This window comes from Pongo pygmaeus, chromosome 6 (assembly GCF_028885625.2).
Source record: "Pongo pygmaeus isolate AG05252 chromosome 6, NHGRI_mPonPyg2-v2.0_pri, whole genome shotgun sequence".
Classification (NCBI taxonomy): Eukaryota; Metazoa; Chordata; class Mammalia; order Primates; family Hominidae; genus Pongo; species Pongo pygmaeus.
In genome coordinates, this window is record NC_072379.2 from 113,681,921 (window position 1) to 113,702,773 (window position 20,853).

The 20,853-nt window shown below is 36.1% G+C and overlaps 1 protein-coding gene across 2 annotated transcripts in view; it reads left to right on the forward strand.

Annotated features, from left to right (window-relative positions):
• The window catches only part of MDFIC (MyoD family inhibitor domain containing), a 99,436-nt gene extending 83,715 nt beyond the window's left edge, over window positions 1–15,721 (forward strand). For both annotated transcript variants that reach the window (XM_063667783.1, XM_054495783.2), the window contains one exon: window positions 12,671–15,721. In XM_063667783.1, coding sequence (XP_063523853.1) covers window positions 12,671–12,918 — 248 coding nt within the window. In that variant the 3' untranslated portion in view covers window positions 12,919–15,721. The remainder of the gene's footprint in view (window positions 1–12,670) is intronic.
• The last annotated feature ends 5,132 nt before the right edge of the window (window positions 15,722–20,853 follow it).

The following is a 20,853-nucleotide window of genomic DNA, read 5'->3' on the forward strand; positions in this document are numbered from 1 at the left end:
TTCCTAGAACTTTAGAGCTTGAAACAAACTTAGAGAGCATTTTCCCTTTCCTTGTATGTGTATCGACACCAAGTGAAATGACCTGTTCAAGATACTCACTCAGCCAAGTAGTGACAGAGCCAAGACCAGAAAGCTGGTTTTAAGTTTCCAGCATCACAATCCTTATACGTACGCTAATACTTGGCTGTCTTTGCCACTTATGAAGATGGAAAGGTGATCATTAATTGAAATACCTTTGTTTTTGTGCCCCCACTATGTTGTGTCCCTATTGCTAATAGCCTTATTTAAACCAAACAAACAGCTGTAACAGCCACAGACACTTACAACCCTTTCTTTTTGTAGTTCTGGCATTAGCTTGCCCAAATGGTAATAGGAAGTAATGAGCTGTGACAGGAATAACTCAGTTGGGGAGTGGCTCAGATGAAACGCAGGGGATTGGGAAGCACCTCAGGAAGAGGGTTTTAATTTTATCTTATTTTCCCCAGTTTAAAGTAATAATACACTAGGCCACAAAATTTTTATTGCATAAGAAAACTAGGTTTATTTGTTTTCAGCAATTTTAGAGTATGCTTGCAAACAACATGTTCATAGATCATTTTTGGCTCTGGAATTGTTTGTACACTAAATTAAGGCGGAGGTATTTATACCTTATAATTTCAATGTCATGCGGTCCTGTTCATCTGTGGCTTGCAATAGTGCCTTAAAAAAATCAAATGGTATTAATAGATAACATGGGTGGAGAGGGAGGGATGTGGAAAGAGTAACAATGCCATCATTGATTCACAAATTAATTCCATAAATAATAGGATTTACCTCCTGTGCACTGCTTTGAAACGTGCTTTGGTGTCTCATTTCGCTGTAACATTTCACTCTGCTTGCTTCGCTTCATCTTGCCTGGCCTGTCTGTTAGACTGCTGTGCTTCTTTGGTTGGGGCCTGTCTCTTCTGTCAGGGCTGGGGAGTGCATCCTGGGTCTTCTCAGGCGAGGCTCCTCCTGCCTGTGTGAGGTCTGCACCTCCTGCTGGGGATGCTGCCCTTGCCTCCAGGGGTCCTACAGGAACAGTCACTGCTGGGGACCTCTCAGCCCTTTGGATTGGAAAAGTGCTGTTTGGACTCTTGCTGAGCCCTGGCTGGTCAAGTGCCTGGAGAATTGTTGTGTATGATCCCAGTCCTGTGAATATTGTCAGTATCAGTCAGCTTTCTTTTAGTGTGTTTGTTTCCTCCCATGCTGCCATAAAGACCTTATGTCCTAGGTAACCTGGCCAACCCTGTGCATCTCTGTAGTAGGCTAATATCAGTGACTGAAAACACTGGATATGACCAAGGTGTTATTTTACTCATCATCATCATCATCGTCATCATCATCATCATCACCTTTTACAGAATCACCCAGTGGGTACATTATGGTTTAAGTTTTGTTAACAAGACAAAACTGATTTATTTTCATTTGTTACTTGCACAATGTATAAGCCAAAGACAAATGAAAAGAGATGAAGCTGAAATGTGAATTGTGAAATAAACACAGTTGGGAAAGTAAAATTGGAAAATATATTAAGCATCTGGGAGAGATTTTTTGGATTATTTTTACCCCAATATGCATTTTCATTAAAACTAGAGGATTTACTTGCATGTATTTTTGTCCTAGCCATAAATGGTATTGTTACCAACTTGAGTGAACTGTTGCACATTGATCATTTCTGGGAAAATGTGTTTAAGATCTAAAGTAGATTTTATTATCCAGAAATTATATTCAACTTTGTTATTATTTAAACTTCTTATATTAGAAATATTTCAACTGGCCAACTGAAAATAGCACCGAATAAGTTCAAGTAAAGTATAGTTTTACTGTTTTTGCTTTCTAGCTTCTGGAAAAAATAAATAGATAATAATTGAAATATGGAAAAAAGAGGTTATTATTTTTAAATCTTCAGCTGTAGCCAAACACAAGGTTACTAATTCTCTCTGGGCAGACTTATGCTTCACTCCTCTGCAAATTCTGTTGCTTAGAGTTACCTTCTTGGTTCATTCTTTCAAGTGTTTGAGCTGTGGTCAGAGCCTTTTACAAACCTCCTTAGGTTCAAATAGAATGGCCCGATGTCCGTGTGGTAATCAGAGTAAATGGAACATAGGTAGGTGGAGAGGTGTGGTTTTCCTAGAATAAATATTTTGCTATCATCTTCACTGCTGTCACAGTAATAATATTTAGTAAGCACTTGCATGTTAAATCCTTTATTAAGTACTTAATGTGCATTATCTCTTTTAATCTTCATCATAACCCTATGAGGACAGTAATGTTATTACCAGCTATTAAGCTTGTGATCTTAAAATGTAGAGATTCAGTAAGTGAATGTAAATATTATTTGCACCATTGATATTTTCTAGCCTTTCTTTCCCTCCTTTCTGCCCAAAAACTGACTTTCTGGGTAAAAAATTTTAAATAAGCACTTCTAATAACTAAACTTTTACCCCTCTTCAGATTTCTGTGTTAAGCTTCTAAGAATCAAAATATTTTCTGAGATCTATCTATCGTGTGTGTGTGTGTGTATATATATATATATATATATATATATATATATATATATATATATATTTCCTGGACTTTGTTTTGTTTTGCTTTTGATATAGAGCTCACTCTGACACCCAGGCTGGAGTGCAGTGGCATGATTATGGCTCACTATAGCCTCGACCTCCTGGGGCTCAGGTGATCTTCCCACCTTAGCACCCCCACCCCCCTACCCCCTCCCCAAAATAGCTGGGACTACAGATACCCGCCAGCATACTCAGCTAATTTTTTTTTTTTGGTAGAAACAGAGTTTTGTCATGTTACCCAGGGTAGTCAAACTCCTGGGCTCAAGGGATCCGCCCACCTTGGGATTCTGCCCGCCTCGGGATTCCAGGAGTGAACTACTGCCCCCCAGCCTAATTTCTTAGACTTTGTAAAATGCATCTCTTTAGAAAGGACTACTTGACCAGTGCTAGAGTTAAGTCATGACCAACAATTACTGGATTTGATGTCTCTGAGAGTTTGGAATATTTAATGAATCAACCACAGATCAGGCAACAGGGTAAACAAATAGAAGGAAAAAATCTATGCTATCCACTCGCTGTCATTTAAAATATAAAAGCAACTCCCATAGGATGGAGATGGATTCTAGGATTTGCACCTGTGGTAGGAAACTTATTGAGGAGTCAGTTTGTGGGGTGTGGGAGGGCAGTGCTGTTTTTTTTTTTTCCTAGGTTCTTCTGACTTTGTTGAGAGGAAAGATAATAATAAAGATTATTGTTCAATTTCCCAAAGTATGGTGTTCTTTGTCCTGCAGTGGAAAATGTAGCTTTTCTCTAACTTTCTTTTTACCTCCTGACCCATCTCACTTTGTTCCCCACTAGGAAAATGTTGACTGGATTCTGGCTAAGATGTGTGGCCTCTTGGGAGAGTCTTGTGCCAGAGCGTTCTGTGTAAGAGGCTCACTTTAGGCCAATTTATTCAGGCAGCAGGTCAGGCTAGGGCTGTTGGCCAGAAGTGCTGTGCGTCCTCTGTCTTGGAGACATGGAGCTACTTGGAGCTGAGCTACCGTGTGGTATTAGTAAACATTTCCCGCCCCCGCACACACTTGAGGAGCAGAACTCCCCAGAGATGTCTGTGTCTTGTCCCTCACAGCTGGGTTTTCACAGAGGCTAGATGCTCACTTAGCCATCTCGGCTGTGATTCAGGATAACCACAGCCTGCTTCTAGCTTGCTTTTTGATTTTCCCATTGGGAAAGAACAGTCGCAGTAAAGCAGTATCTAGGAAGAGGAAAGCCTTCACCCAGTCAGACTTCTGCACAGAGTCCTCTTATACCACCACTGGGCAGATGATAGTCATAGCAGCTAAAGAATGAGGAACAACTGGGGGTGCTCTGTGGTGTTGATGTTAAAGCTACAGAGTCAGGTTTGACCTCAAAGCAATTTCCTAAATTACTAAATACACATAACTCTTATTGTTCATGTTTTAATCCGTGGTCTTTGGTATATTATTGGCCTGTTAAATGCTAATAAACCTTTGTTTCTCAGCATGTAGTTTACATGATGGGGACTTGATTAAGAAAGTACTTTCAAGCATCTTATTTCATAGGAAACTTTATTAGAGATAAGAACCATTCAAATCTGCATTCTCTTAAAAATGGGTTGTGAGTTATTCTCAGAATTCTCTGCTGTCTGTCCTTTCCTGTACTCCACTTTAGCTGTTTGGTATCTCTGTTCCAGGAAATTCAGAGCACCTGTCATACCACATCTTAAAAGGAGGAAATGACAGAGATAAAAGAGGCTCATTTAGAGGAGAGCTGAGTTTATTGTGTAAATAGTTTTCTGATGACTCAATCAGGGTTCCTTTCACTTTAATAAACTGCATTCCTCATATTCCCTAGTGTAATTTGGCCACATACTGATCAGGTATCCGTATCAATTGGGATAATTTCATTATAAACTTACTTGTTTTTACAAAAGCTAATCTTCACTTTCATTTTAAGCAGCACAGAGTTCCTGGGATCAGTCACAGACATTTTCACCAGACTTCTAAGATGCCGTTTAAGTCAATTCCAATTGTTACTTTAATGCTGTTGAGGAGCTAGAAGCTCTCCAGATAACAGGCCAGCTGCCTGAGCATAACACTGATGACCTTTCATAGGACTCAAAGATTTTGTTTGGGATTGTGTCTTTGGTAATTCATAACAGGTTTTGTTGCTTTTTAAATCAAACATGGTAAAGATTTCCTTTTATGCTCTCCTTTTAGCTACTTGGCTTCTGGAGTGTTACTTTGTTTTCCTAAATTTACAGTAGCTGCCAGTCTTGTGCTGAGTTCTCCTCCAAGTACACTGAATTGTGCAATTCTTGCTTGGCCCAGTTTTGGACAGACATCTTTCCCAGAACCCAGTGGGCTTCTCAGAGGTTAAACAGTTTTGGCAAAAACTGTAAATAATGACTGAATAAAACCATAAAAACTGAAATCTCAAGAATAGGGGAAAAAGATGATTCCTGACTGCAAGCCACATGGATGCAGAGGACCCATTTTTTTAAAAAAAAGTTTGTTTCTCTATTCAATCCTTTTTAAGTTTGATCATTCTTATGATCTTCTCTTTGCCTCAAATAAAACCACCATTATCGTGCCTTTTATGATTCTTGATTCCTGTTGGCAGTGGTAGGGATAGGAACTATAACAACTGTTTCTTCTTAGTTTATTTTAACCTTTTCATTACCCTGAGTCACAGTCAAACTATGACTTAGAAATAGAAGGTTACAAATAGAAGGGTTTTATAAAAAGACCCACAAAAAAAATTCATTTTTGACAAGGAATAACAATCAGATCATTTAAAGATTTGGTGGAATTTAAGGAAACTTTTTTGGCTAATTTTTTGTTGTAATTTCTAGATATTTTTCTATTTAAAAAATATAGAATATGAATGTGTTTCTGGTAGATACTTCTGTAGATACATCTTGTTTAATATCTCTATGATCTTGTAAATGCATTTTGGTTTGCGGCTTCTCTAGATGCCTGTTAATAGATTTGGTTTTTCAGAGTAACCCAAAGTACTTTTCTAGTAAATTATAAAGGACTTTGTTTTAAAACAATGTCTCCATTTTGTAAGTTTTAATATTTACATAAATAGCTACTGCATATGGAGGTCTTGATCATGTAACTGCAGTCCTTAACGTTTATGTTTATTATTATTATTATTATTATACTTTAAGTTTTAGGGTACATGTGCACAATGTGCAGGTTAGTTACATATGTATACGTGTGCCATGCTGGTGTGCTGCACCCATTAACTCATCATTTAGCATTAAGTATATCTCCTAAAGCTATCCCTCCCCTCTCCCCCCACCCCACAACAGTCCCCAGAGTGTGATGTTCCCCTTCCTGTGTCCATGTGTTCTCACTGTTCAAGTCCCATCTATGAGTGAGAATATGCGGTGTTTGGTTTTTTGTTCTTGCGATAGTTTACTGAGAATGATGATTTCCAATTTCATCCATGTCCCTACAAAGGACATGAACTCATCATTTTTTATGGCTGCATAGTATTCAATGGTGTATATGTGCCACATTTTCTTAATCCAGTCTATCATTGTTGGACATTTGGGTTGGTTCCAAGTCTTTGCTATTGTGAATAGTGCCGCAATAAACATACGTGTGCATGTGTCTTTATGGCAGCATGATTTATAATCCTTTGGGTATATACCCAGTAATGGGATGGCTGGGTCAAATGGTATTTGTAGTTCTAGATCCCTGAGGAATCGCCACACTGACTTCCATAATGGTTGAACAGTTTACAGTCCCACCAACAGTGTAAAAGTGTTCCTATTTCTCCACATCCTCTCCAGCACCTGTTGTTTCCTGACTTTTTAATGATTGCCATTCTAACTGGTGTGAGATGGTATCTCATTGTGGTTTTGATTTGCATTTCTGTGATGGCCAGTGCTGGTGAGCATTTTTTCATGTGTTTTTGGCTGCATAAATGTCTTCTTTTGAAAAGTGTCTGTTCATCTCCTTCGCCCACTTTTTGATGGGGTTGTTTGTTTTTTTCTTGTAACTCTCTCACTACTCCTATTCAACATAGTGTTGGAAGTTCTGGCCAGGGCAATTAGGCAGGAGATGGAAATAAACGGTATTCAATTAGGAAAAGAGGAAGTCAAATTGTCCCTGTTTGCAGATGACATGATTGTATATCTAGAAAACCCCATTGTCTCAGCCCAAAATCTCCTTAAGCTGATAAGCAACTTCAGCAAAGTCTCAGGATACAAAATCAATGTACAAAAATCACAAGCATTCTTATACACCAATAACAGTCAAACAGAGAGCCAAATCATGAGTGAACTCCCATTCACAATTGCTTCAAAGAGAATAAAATACCTAGGAATTCAACTTACAAGGGACGTAAAGGACCTCTTCAAGGAGAACTACAAACCACTGCTCAATGAAATAAAAGAGGATACAAACAAATGGAAGAACATTCCATGCTCATGGGTAAGAAGAATCAATATCATGAAAATGGCCATGCTGCCCAAGGTAATTTATAGATTCAGTGCCATCCCCATCAAGCTACCAATGACTTTCTTCACAGAATTGGAAAAAACTACTTTTAAAGTTCATATGGAACCAAAAAAGAGCCCGCATCACCAAGTCAATCCTAAGCCAAAAGAACAAAGCTGGAAGCATCATGCTACCTGACTTCAAACTATACTACAAGGCTACAGTAACCACAACAGCATGGTGCTGGTACCAAAACAGAGATATAGATCAATGGAACAGAACAGAGCCCTCAGAAATAACGCCACATATCTACAACTATCTGATCTTTGACAAACCTGAGAAAAACAAGCAATGGGGAAAGGATTCCCTATTTAATAAATGGTGCTGGGAAAACTGGCTAGCCATATGTAGAAAGCTGGAACTGGATCCCTTCCTTACAACTTATACAAAAATTAACTCAAGCTGGATTAAAGATTTAAACGTTAGACCTAAAACCATAAAAACCTTAGAAGAAAATCTAGGCATTACCATTCAGGACATAGGCATGGGCAAGGACTTCATGTCTAAAACACCAAAAGCAATGGCAACAAAAGCCAAAATTGACAATTGGGATCTAATTAAACTAAAGAGCTTCTGCACAGCAAAAGAAACTACCATCAGAGTGAACAGGCAACCTACAAAATGGGAGAAAATTTTCGCCACCTACTCATCTGACAAAGGGCTAATATCCAGAATCTACAATGAACTCAAATGTTTGTTTTAAATTTATAGATTTGTTTCTTTTGATTGAGACATCATCTCCCTCCACACTGCCTTCTCTCTTATGTCTATTTTAACAATGCAACTGGCAGTTTATTAATTCTTCAACTTAGTGATGACTTTGTTCTTACATATTGAAGGGTAACATTTATTTTCAACTTTTTATTAAAACGAAAATTCAGAATAATTTTTTAAAAAGAAAAGGAACACAAACCAAGGCTAAAAACAGATAGATGAACAAAACAAATCAGCAGAAAGTTTTGGATTTGTAACTGATCTTCCTCCAAGGAACATCAACCCAGTGTTAGAAGTGACCCACTCCTGTAGCAGCAGCATAGCTTGCTGACTGAGAGCATGGTCTCAGGAGGTTAACTGCCTGGGTCCTGATCCTGTTTCTGCTACTCACTCCCTCTGTGATGTTGGGAAAATTTCCTAAATTTTCTGTGAATCAGTCTCTGCATTGGTAAAATAGGCATAATACCAGTATGACTTCTTAGGAGTATTATTAGAATAAAATTAATCAATATTTATAAAGACCTTACAAGAGAGTTTAGTACAAAGTAAGTTTCTAATTTTTTTTCAAAAATGAAAAATTGATGAAAACATTTCTACTTTTAAGATAATATGTTTCTCAATTTTGAAAACAGCAAATAAATACTTCTCCTGCATTGAAGCTAGAGCTCCTATTCTAGTAAAGCAACCACTTACACCAATTAGTTATAGAAAACAGGTTTTGTTGAAGAAGATAAGTTAGCAAAGGAGTGTTTGATCTATTTAGACCTAAGAACTAAAAAAAAATTCTTTGTCTACTAAAAATAAAATGATATTTTAACAGGCAAATTAATTTGTAAATCTTGTTTACTAAAGTAGGAGTTATGAGAGATTCATTTCTTGGCTTAAGGCTTTTAAAATCTTAATGACGTGTCATTGTAGTCTAAGATCTGGAAGAAATATTAATTCTCAAATGAATATATCCTATGGGAGGCAACTAGTGGTTTAGTTTGGCATGTCACTCCCATCTCTTTTCATCCTCAGGGCTATTGATCTCACACCAATCACATCCAATCTCTCTCTCCTAATTGCTTATTGGTTTCTTCCACCTTTCTGTCATTGGCATAACTGAGTTCCTTGTTTTGAATCAGACACTAAAACTTTTTTATTTCATTCTGCTATCAAATCTTATTAACACCTCTTCTTCTTTATGCTGACTAATTATCAGATTTTTCTATCTGTCGCTTAACTTACTCAGCCATGTAATCCCATATCCAGTGTTATCAAACAAGATTTAATTTAGCTTTCCCTTCCTCACCTTAAACTCTCTGAGTTCAAAAGTTAACTTATCTCCCTTTTGTTAGTTTATTTTCATTAAGACAAGTCACATTCTGAGAGAAGACAATCATTTAACAAAGGACCAGTATCTCGAATATCTGAAAAAGCTTTACAAATTAATAAGAAAAAGGAGGCAACCCAATATAAAAGTTAGGGAAAAACATGAACACGCTGAACACACACTTCAAAGAAGAGAAAAATGAATGGCCAATGAACATGAAAAAATGTCCAAACCTATTAGGAAACAAGGAAAGGCAAAATAAAACCACCATGAGACTCCATTTGACACACAACTTGCACATGTTAAATTGTGACAGTTTCAAAGATTGGTGAGAATGTGGAGTAATGAGCACTCTCACACTTGGTTTGTGGGAGTAAATTTTGGAGCAACAATCTTGGGAACAAATTTGGCATTATCTAATAAGATTAAAGATGAGCAAGCCTGTGACCCAACCATCCTACTGCTGGTTACTTAGCATGTATGTTAGGAGACTTGGATAAGATTGTTTCAAACTGCAATATTAAGAACAGCAATGTTAGGAGCACCAAAAACACTGGTGATGACCAAAATATCTATAGATAGTAGAGTGAGGCTGGGCACAATGGCTCACACCTGTAAACCCAGCACTTTGGGAGGCCAAGGCAGGTGGGTCACCTGAGGTCAGGAGTCCGAGACCAGCTTGTCCAACATGGTAAAACCTCATCTCTACTAAAAATACAAAAAATTAACCAGGCATGGTGGCCGGCACCTGTAGTCCCAGCTACTGGGGAGGCTGAGGCGGAAAATCGCTTGAACCCAAGAGGCAGAGGTTGCCATGAGCCAAGATCGCACCACTGCACTCCAGCCTGGGTGACAGAGTAAGACTCTGTCTCAAAAAAGAAAAATAAAAAATAGTAGAATGGATAAATCAATCATTATATATTAATTCAATGGAATACTAAGCACCTGGAAAATGAGTGAACCACAGCTACATGAATCAACATAGATAAATCTCAAATACAGGATGTTGAGCAGAAGATGCTACTCACAGCAATTTGCAGAGTATAGTTTCTATTCTGATATATTTTTTAGGGGTGTGTACACATGTACTGCTGTGAAAAATACAATAAAAAGCAAAGGAAAGATCATTTAATATTTAATATTTAAGACAGTGGTTACTTCTATGGAGAGGAAGACAGATTCAGGAAAGGACCAAAGGAAGCTTCAAAAATATTGTAACCATCTATTTCTAAGGCTAGACGAGACATTCTTTCCCCTTTAAAATGGATAGACCCATTACATATAGTTCTATGTCTGATAAATTTTATGACTAGTATATAAATAATTTACATAATCAATAACTACTCTTAGGCTTTTAAAAATAGTCAGTTAAAGGTTCTTCAATGTCAAGTGGGTTTTTGTAGAGTCCCTCCCTCAATCTTGATATTTAAGCATTGCATAGTGGAATAGAAAGTTAAGGTTTCAGTGAGGTATTGTTGGAATTAGATAATATGGATATTCACTTGAAGGTACATTGAATAAAACCGGCTTGCTACCAGTTAAACACTATCTTCTGAGTAATAATGAAGCTAGCTCTTTATAACATTACAAATATTTTACAAATCATGACGATAATGTAATTCTGGAAAAACTCAACTGAATAGAGTCATATAAGAAAGATGCTGCGATGAAAGTATGGAAACAGTGTTGATAGAGGGAAACCACGGACACTGTCTAGAAATCCAGAACGTTGTAAGGTTATGGGCCTTTATTCATGTAGGTGGATTTTAGAGATCCCCTGAAATGATTGGTTACTACCAGAAATCAATATTAGGGGAAGATGGAGAGACCTGAAAACTCTCACAACTCTGTTTTTGTTTTTGTTTTTCCAATTGCTGCATGGACCATCATATGTAAAAGTGGGCTTGGCACTAAAAAGAAAGGAAAGAACAGTGTGTCCTTCTACAGACACAACTCTGGAATTTCCTTTTTGAGTTCTCTCTGACCCTTCCTCCTTTTCACCATCTGCCAGGTGGAGTGTATGACTTTGTGTTTCCACATTTTCTCCTTTCATGCCCTGAATTCTCTGCAAAGTTAGAGACTGCAGAGAAACAGAGGGGTGTTCAAGGAGTTAGGGAGTTTATGATGGGATGCTTAGGGATAGGCCTGTAGAGTTAAGAGACTGCTGTAGGTACACTGGTGTTTGTTTTTCTTAACCTGAAGCATTTGTAGCCGAGGAATTTATAGTAGAGGGATTCTGTCAATTCACATCTACTTGCAGTTATATGGCATTCCATAGAGAAGAGCATGATTTTTTATTATAGCATGGCTGCCAAGCAACAAGCTGGTTTTCTTTCCTTCATCTTTGGTTTTCACAGTTTGCTGACACTCCATCGAAGGCACTTAATTTTAATGCCAAATACAGAAACACAAAGGACATGTGACAATGGGAAGAGGGTGGGGTTGTTGTGTCTTATCGCTATTGTGGGTTGTGGAATCTTCTTATTAAAACTTACATTATACAAAATACAAAAACAAAAAAACAAGGAACCCACACAAAACAACCCAGAATTAATTCTGGTAAAAATTCACAACTATTTCTGATATGAGGCAAATGTCTTATAACATTGGTTTTAAATGATGTTATTACATGTGTTAAAGTTATCTAGAAATAGAAATTTCCTTCCATTACTCCTCTCACTTGCCCCAGAATTATAAAGGAATGGACATTAGAACATTAGAATCTGAATTTATTAAATTATAATCTGTTTGATTTCTCAACTTTTTTATCAGTTTATGAAGTTTAATGAACATTGTTGTTTAGAGAGGCATTACATTATTAGAGATGTGTCAGGAGATAACAGAGATGTTAAAGTTCTTTGCCACCAAAGGAAGTGGGAAAGCAATGTTACTGTGTCATTATTCACATTTGCTAAGGTACAAATTCCTTTGTTAGAAGTAGGCAGAAGAATCACTCTAGAAATGATAGTTGGACCCAACCAGAGAGTCTCACTGTTTTTATTTAATATTTGTGAAATAAAAAGCCTAAAACCATGAAATTGAATCATTTGTATTGGAAAGTGAAGTCTTAATGGATTCTGGTTTAACTATTGAATTAATTTTTCAATAATACATAAAATATTTCTTATTTAAATTTGTTCTTTTCCAATTTTAGAGCAGGTGGGTGGACCAATTGAAGGAAATTTCTATTTCTGAAGGACTTTAATAACTATAATGCAATTGTTTTAGCCCAGTGTTATAAAAAGCAATAGGATATAGAAAGATGAGTAAGAAGGATAGAGAAGTGGTATCTAGGACTAAGGGTCATTGCACAGTTTGTGAGAGTAATAATCTAATACATGTGAACACATGTGCATACACACAATACTTTTTTTTTTTTCAAACTAAGTACTTCTAAAGATCATTCATCTAGAGTTTAACTTAAGCTCCTTTTTGAGCTTCCAGCTCACAAAGCAAACTTCATTTGGGTTGTGGATTACTTAACTATTTTGCTCAATTCTTATTGAGTCAATTGATAACATGTATTTTGTGTTCCTCCTTTTTCTCACTATATGGTCTCCTCATCACTGAAAATGAAGATTGTTGTGTCCACTGCATCCTGGCTTGCTTGTTCTGCGAATTCCTGACCCTTTGCAATATTGTCCTGGGACAAGCATCATGTGGCATCTGCACCTCAGAAGCCTGCTGCTGTTGCTGTGGTGACGAGATGGGGGATGACTGTAACTGCCCTTGTGATATGGACTGTGGCATCATGGATGCCTGTTGTGAATCATCAGACTGCTTGGAAATCTGTATGGAATGCTGTGGAATTTGTTTTCCTTCATAAATATTTATCTTTTGTTTGTGTTAAAACTGGAGAGTGTTTAAAAATTTACTTTTGAGGGGAAGAAAAGCACATTGTAAAATTCTCATGAAACAACATGGAATTTGCACTGTTAACTCATTATTGTAAGTAATCTCTGGAAGCCTTTTTACTTTAACCAAATCTTCATGGTTTAATATGTGAAAATTTAACTACTTTAACTAGTTTTATAAACTTCTTAATATGTTACAATAACTTAGGGACATTTTGACACCCCCCTCCCCAAATGTTAAATGTCTTCTCCTTTTTCACTGATATTTCTGTTTCTTCTAACCATTCTCAGGAGCACTTTGCTCCAAATATATTATTTTCCAGTGTGTATTTAAACCAGGCAGTTTATTTTGATATGTATCTATTCATGATTGAAAGAAAGCAGTCTTGGCCAGGCACGGTGGCTCACGCCTGTAATCCTGGCACTTTGGGAGGCCAAGGTGGGCAGATTGCCTGAGCTCAGGAGTTCGAGACCAGCCAGGGCAACATGGTGAAACCCCGTCTCTACTAAAATACGAAAAGTTAGCTGGGCGTGGCGGTGTGTGCCTGTAGTCCCAGCTACTCGGGAGGCTGAGGCAGGAGAATTGCTTGAACCCGAGAGGCGGAAGTTGCAGTGAGCCGAGATTGTGCCACTGAACTCCAGCCTGCACTCCAGCCTGGGCAACAGAGCGAGACTCCATCTCTGAATAAATAAATAAATACATACATACATACATAAATAAACCAGTCTTTATTTTAAAAGAAACTTTAGGAAACAAACCCACATAATAGTTGGGAACCAGTGTTGATCTCTCTCCCTTACCTTCTTCACTTGTTCAACAGACTCTGAATGGCTACTGTGTAGACTCTCTTCCTCAGACTGTGGGGACAGATACAATTCCACTCCTGTCCACAGGAACATGAGATTTAGCAGACTAAGGAGATCTGTAAAGAATGAACCATACCACAAGGCATACTGAAGTGAGGATTATAAGAGAAATAAATTGAAAATGCTGTCGGAATATGCAGAAAATTGCTACCAGAATATTCAGTAAGGCTTCAGGGAGAATGTGGCATTTGAGGACTCTCTTAGAATGAGTGATTCATCTGCTATTTAAATGAATTATTTAGATTTTTGACGAAGTTTTAGGTGGACACCCTAAACTGTGTGTGCCTTTAACCAGTTAAAAGAATAGTGCCTTCAGCATACTTTTTTATTAGTTGTAGGAATATAGCTTTTTAAACAAGCTATAAAGTTTAAACTAACTAAAAATATGCATTTTCTTACACATAATTTAAATGTTATCATACTTTTTTTGATGAAACATAATGCCTTAGTAAAATAACTCTATTTAATAAAGAAGATTGAGTACTCTGACACATTTCATTTAAATTAGGAAATTTTTAATATTAAAATCCCAGTTTTATGAGTTATTGAAAGGCTTTCTTTTCTTTTGAGAGCTTTAGGTCTTTTTGGGATGAGAACATTTTAGTTGTTTGGTTTGTTTCTTAAGCAGTGCTATTTTTTGTAAACACAGATAAATGGAAACCATTCTTTTCAGTGCAGAAGAAATCTAGATATCCACTACTGTGACCAAATTTCTGTATTACGATTTTATGTTAAATTAAACTAATATGGCAGGTTATAATGATCCTTAAGTGTAAAGAAATCAGTCAATTACAAGACTAATTATATAGTTATTGAGACGTAGCGTGTGTGGCTTAGATGAAAGGGAGAGTGAATTTTCATACCATGCACTCTCCTACTCAGTTTGATCTCTCTAAAATTGTAGTTTGGTTTGATTTAATGTACTTCTTAGTAGAAGTTTTGAAAGTATGCTTTGGGATTAATAATTATTTTTATTTTTTCTGGCTGAATATCAAATTGATAGTAACAACAGAAGCATAATTTTAGGAAGGCTTTCGCAAGCCTAGCCTTTTAAGAGAGGTTTTTAACCTGAAGCATGAGAATATATCACCTGTGGTTTTTCCTTTGAGATGAAACCTAGTTTCTAGTTATATCAATACTTAAAGGGCTTAAAAAAGAAAAAACTTAGCAAACTTTTGAATCTTTCTTTTATTGCTATTTACACATACATACACACATACAAAACCTTTAAATTTTGGGATCTGAATATAATTCTGGTAAACAGCTGTCTTCATTTTTCTCCTCTAAAGAACTTAATTCAATTGTTACATAAAATATAAGGAAATCTTTGTACTCTTTTACAGTAACCACAATCTAAATATTTACATATACCCAAAATTAACTTATGCTCATATATTAGGATGTGAGAATATCATCTGTTTATGGACACATGAAACCTCCTAATGACCTGGAATTGTTAGAATATTTGACTTTTTATATGCAAAGTTTTTCAACCAAGTGATTTGTCTAATATTTAAACATGTACTGGCACAATTTGTGATGAAAATATTAGCACATTTGAAATAATGTTTCTGCATAACAGAGAATGTTAATGGATACCAGAATTTTATTTTTGTATTTATGTTCATAGTACGTTTCCTCTTGTCTACTCCAGACAGTCATTCCATAAAGCATTTGTATAATTAAAAGGAAAACAGAAAAAGGAAAAGTAGGCAAATGTGAAAATAGTTTCAATATATCTTATGATTTCTTAATGTAAAATGTTTTGTTGAAGTATATGGCTATCATGACTAAGTGCTAGAATTTGTAGTTATAGGCGGTGTCCTTTTAAATGTGGAAAGGCTTTTAAAATATTTTAAAACTGGACCTGTATTATCCTGAATACACTATTTTGAAAATTTTTAAAAATGACTTCTTTATTTTGCTTTACCATATGTTTATATCTAATTGACATATTGACTAATATTTGAAAGAATTCAACCATAAGTTAAAACCTGAAGGTTGTCTTTATCCTGTTTCACCCCTGTCTGAAGATTTCCTAGTCTTCTTATGTGAATCACATGACTCATGTCCATAAATGAACTATGAAAGATATCGATCAGTTTATGATCATTGACATGTGATTTCAAAACACGGTGTTCTTTTAAAAATCTATAATATGTCAAAATACAAGGTTTTTTTTACATCGTTTTAGTAAATTAATTTCATTTATTTACTTTGGAGCTGTATTTCCACTTAGAAAAACTAAGGTAATTTTACAACATATGCCGAGATTAAAAACCAAGGTAAAAATGCTCAAACATCTATGAAATCGAGTCTTAGATTTAATGAATTTCACTCGAAAATAAATGATCAGAAGAATTTTCATCTAAGGCATAGAGTGGCACAATTTTTGTAAATGCTTGCAGTTAGCATCTAACTAAAACAATACAGTATGACTTTATTTAGGAGAAGGCTTTTTATTTAGAAAATTATTTTTTCATTTTTACAGTGTATCAGCCGTATCCATTTTCCTCACCTGGATAGTCAATGTTATCTGAGCAGTTCAAGGAGTAACCAAGGCAACCTTATGTAATAACTTTCCATTCTTTATCCATACAAACTCTTTCAGTGCCCTAGATTCCAGCGTTATAAACGTCAAACATCACTGCCTAACATAAATAAGACTCGAGACTTAACATAAATAAGTATCTTGCCTTCTTGAATGCTAGTTAAATGCTTAGATTTACCTAACTGCCTAATGAATCAGGTGATTTATTAATAAGATAATTTTTCAAATTATTTAAGACCTTTATGCCCCTTCCAATTACTTGTGATTTGTGGGCCTGTAGGATTGTTGCATCTAATCTGACTGGCAACAGAAAATGTCATCAAATACTATAATATCCATTTTGTTTTCTTTTACACTAATACAGCAGAACATATCATTTTTGTTTTAAACAATGGTTAATATATTAATAGGGTTTGTTCCACACTTACTATTTATAGTTTTTATAATCAAGCATTGGGTATTAAAAGAGAATCCTTTCAACCCTTCATCTCCGTATGCCCATACAGTAAATCGCAAGAAATTGCAATTTCTTGAGGCACCTCAAGAAAGTCACATAACCCCCAAGAAGTTTCAACCCTGGGAATAAGTTTGGCATCTCCCGTGAGAAAACAGTTTCAACAGTGAACCTGCCAGTATTTACTTCCTCATTTAAGATTGCTTTTAGAGTCTGCTTAAAATAGAAGGCGTTGAGGAGAGGGGATACTATTGTAATGCAGCCCTAACATGGAGGGTGGGTGTTGCAAAAACTGTCATTGGTGACTAAATCTTCTACATACATTGCAAAATTCTCAGTGGACAATGACTGCCCCTTTTAAAACACTGTAACTCAAAATATCATATTTATGACCAAATTTTTATGAAGACAATAGACAATCTGGAAATGAAATAAAGCTACAGCCGAGCCCCACCTGGAAAGCAGTGTCTCTATGCAAACAGAATCTGCACCACCCATTCTTCACCAAGCTGTCATAATAGCATGACACTTTCCGCTAGAGCCTCAGCTATAACACTTAAGCAGCCAGATGTCAAGTTAAGTAGCTTCCTGCCTTCTGACTGAACTGTGGCTAGTAGTTCTACTTCCATTGTTTGTTTGTTTGTCTGCTTATGCCCTCAATTCCTTACCACATCCCATTTAGTGCTCACTGAAAAGGAAGCATTAATTTAGTTGTGAGGTGACCATGAAGAAATCATTTCAGATAACCATCCTTTGACACATTACCAACATGGGGTATAGATATATGTGTTAAAGACAAAGTATAGCTCTGCAATTAGGTGTTCACTTCCAGGCAGGTCTTTGTGTGAGGTTTAGTTGAGAATGTAATTATTAGGAAAATGGTGAAAAGCAAATTCAAACAAATTCTAAGTTTAGCTTGAAAAATGGAAAAGGTTCTTAAGTTCTGTCTGATGCATAAAGGGGTAGAAGCAAAGGAATTATGCTCCAAAGCCAAGAAAGAGGGTGTACAAAAGCAGCTGATCCACTTGACATAGTTCATAGCCTTTTGCAAAGGAATAAAAGCCTGTTGAGCAGGGAACCAAAAGATCTCATTATAGGATGAAGCCAAGCCATATTAAAGCTTGTGCACTAGTAACTATGTCTAAAAACAGCCTGCTGTTTTATATTGAACCAATACATTTCTTAACTTGGTAGGTTGCAGTGTAAAGATGTACAGAGCCTGTCTGCTGGATGCTATGCCAATTACAGATGTGGCAGAGTGGTGTCAAACACCTACAAACAGTTAGATCGCAAGCAATCTTAGAGTGAAACAAAAGAAGTTTTAAAATGTCACCTCAAAACCTAGTTCATCCTGTGTGTTTGGCTTTTAGAGTCTTGAAATCACCTTTATTATATAATTTCATGTGGACGTCATATGCTCCCTCAATCAGAATGCACAATTCTTTCAAGGACATGAATAGTGCCTGAGAGATAAGGAGAATATCTTTTAAAAGTAACATCTTTAGATGACAAGGTGTCTCTGATCAGCTCTGCAGAAACTGTGTTTTATTGGTGCTGAGGTGAAGGAGGAGTAAAATACTCATGAATACATATTATGTTAGATTTTGTTAGATCATCAAAAAGAATAATTGGGCGTATTTACGCAATTACATTTTAGTAAACTGTTATGCCAGCTTAACTATAATACATATTCTGGTAAAAGTACATTAAATCGCAATCCAAAGGCAATTTAGCAGCTGAGGACATTATTTTTATCTAATTATTCACAAATTAATGAATAAAATTAAATTCCAATCACTGAAGAAAATGAAGCAATGGCGAGAATCAGAAGTACAGATTAGTTAAAGCAAAGATATGCAATGCATAACAGAATTAAAGCATTTCTTTTATTCAAACTCAGTGCTTAAAAAAGAACAAATCCATCATCTTGAAATTTGACTTGTAGCTTGACATTAAAAATAATATGAGTAGAATTTTCAGTGGGGTAAGCACAAAACTAGTTCAAGTTGTGTCACTCTCAATTACTGTACTCAGGTGGTGTACCCATTAAAATTCCCACTTGTGGGTTCCGCTCGCTATGCAAATGGGGTCATTACCTGGAGAATTTAATTGGTTATGACACTGGGAGTAGGACTTTTCCTTTCATAATAAACCTACTTACACACATTTTCGCTAGAAATTTGATTGTTATATATAGTTTGCATTGTTTTGCTCTATAAATATTTACAACAATTAGACTGCCCTTACTTATTTTTTACAAACAATTAAAAATGGGTCCAAATTAATATGATATGGTTTATTTGTCTGTAAGGCTAGTTAAAATGAATCTTTTGTAAGTCATATTGCTTATCAAAACATTATTTTAAAAAGCCTTTGTATCTTCCCAACCATACATCAGATGTGGGTACATTTCCAGCAATGTTTTTCATCATTTAATAGTAACATTTTCTCTTTTATAATAGTTCTAAATATTTAATTTGAAAGGTTTCTTCTATTTTTCTCCTTTTTGTCACTTTAAAAAATATGCAGCTAAGGAGATAACCTATCCTTAGATTATATATAAAATATATAATATGTAATATTGCTGAGGAGCCATGTCTATAACATTTCCAAGGTCTTTATATTCACTGATAGCACTGAATGGGGGCGTTATGTTGTCGGAGTCAGTCCTAGAGACGCTTCCACTGTTAGCCATGAGACTACTAAATTTAAAGCGAAAAAACACCAAATTGGTGTGAAAAGCACAGGGCCCCATACAATTTTAATTTATTGTGGCAACTTCAACTAGAGAACACTATGTTTATTAGCCACCTAACAAAAATATTGATAATGGCCTGAATTTACAAGGAACACTGAAATTACAGTGTGGTTTAGTGGATATGATATCAAAATGAACATCCAAGAATTGAGTTCCTAGACACTGACTCTAAGAGCGGTTCCCAGAGTGAACTTGAAGTGGGAACAGAGTTGCTGTAAGTATTAATGGGATAATCTCAGGGAAGCACTAACAGTTTCTTGAAAGAGGGGGGTAACACAGTCTAAATTTTTATTACTACATCAAGCTCTACAACAAGCCAAGGTTTTATCACTAGTTTATCTGGACCTAAAGGGAATATTTTTCCTTTAATGTAAAAAGGAAATCAGAGAAAAATAATTCCAAGGATATAGAAAAGGAAATACTATAAATTTATAACTGGACCATTGGGCAGGATTTTTAACATCTGAAACTATGGGGAATTTCCCATAGAATATCAAATATGGATCCAAGTCTCTGACATTCATTTTTCTATGATATTTCTAATTGTGCCCGGAGGATAAGAAAGAGTTGGCGCATCCAATAAATATAATCATTTACATGCACGGAGCTCCCTTTGAAGTTAATAGGACCTATGGAAAGGGGAGTTTTGCACCACGAAAACGAAGTTCAATGTGAATCTAGTTCTTTCTTTTTAACATGCAGTGGTATTGCCAATGCATTTGGATTTTCTTGCTGCTTATCTTTCCTTTGTGTGTGATGTTTAAGTTGGAGCTGAGGGAAGTGCTCCATGTGTAGAGGAAAGATAGCCCAAAAAAGAGGATGTGGTGATTGGCAGCTTACACTCAGGGACAGCTTTAGGAGATAGCAAAGTTGATAGGGCTGACATTTGTAGAGCTTGTTTAACTTTTCAGAAGAAAGCCGTATCTGTTTTCTCATTTGATCTTCACAAAACTATGATTCTTCTAGGATAGACGTTTTAACTTCCATTTTACAGATGAAAAAACTGGGACAGATTGCTTAAGTTTACTTTTTAAAGTAACATTGTTAGTTACTGATAGACCGAGGAAACCGAATTTCTATTTCTGGATCTTTCCATTAGAAGGGCATATTTCTTATGTAATTTTGCATATTACCAAATGTAATAAATAGATTCAATCAAAACAGCTTGGCTTGAAGCTGGGATGGAAACATGCGGATCTGAAGTCTTGCCTGTCTTGTTTCTTGGCTCCCATCTTTCCTACCTTGAGTGGGTATCATGACTTGGGCTCTAAGGGCGG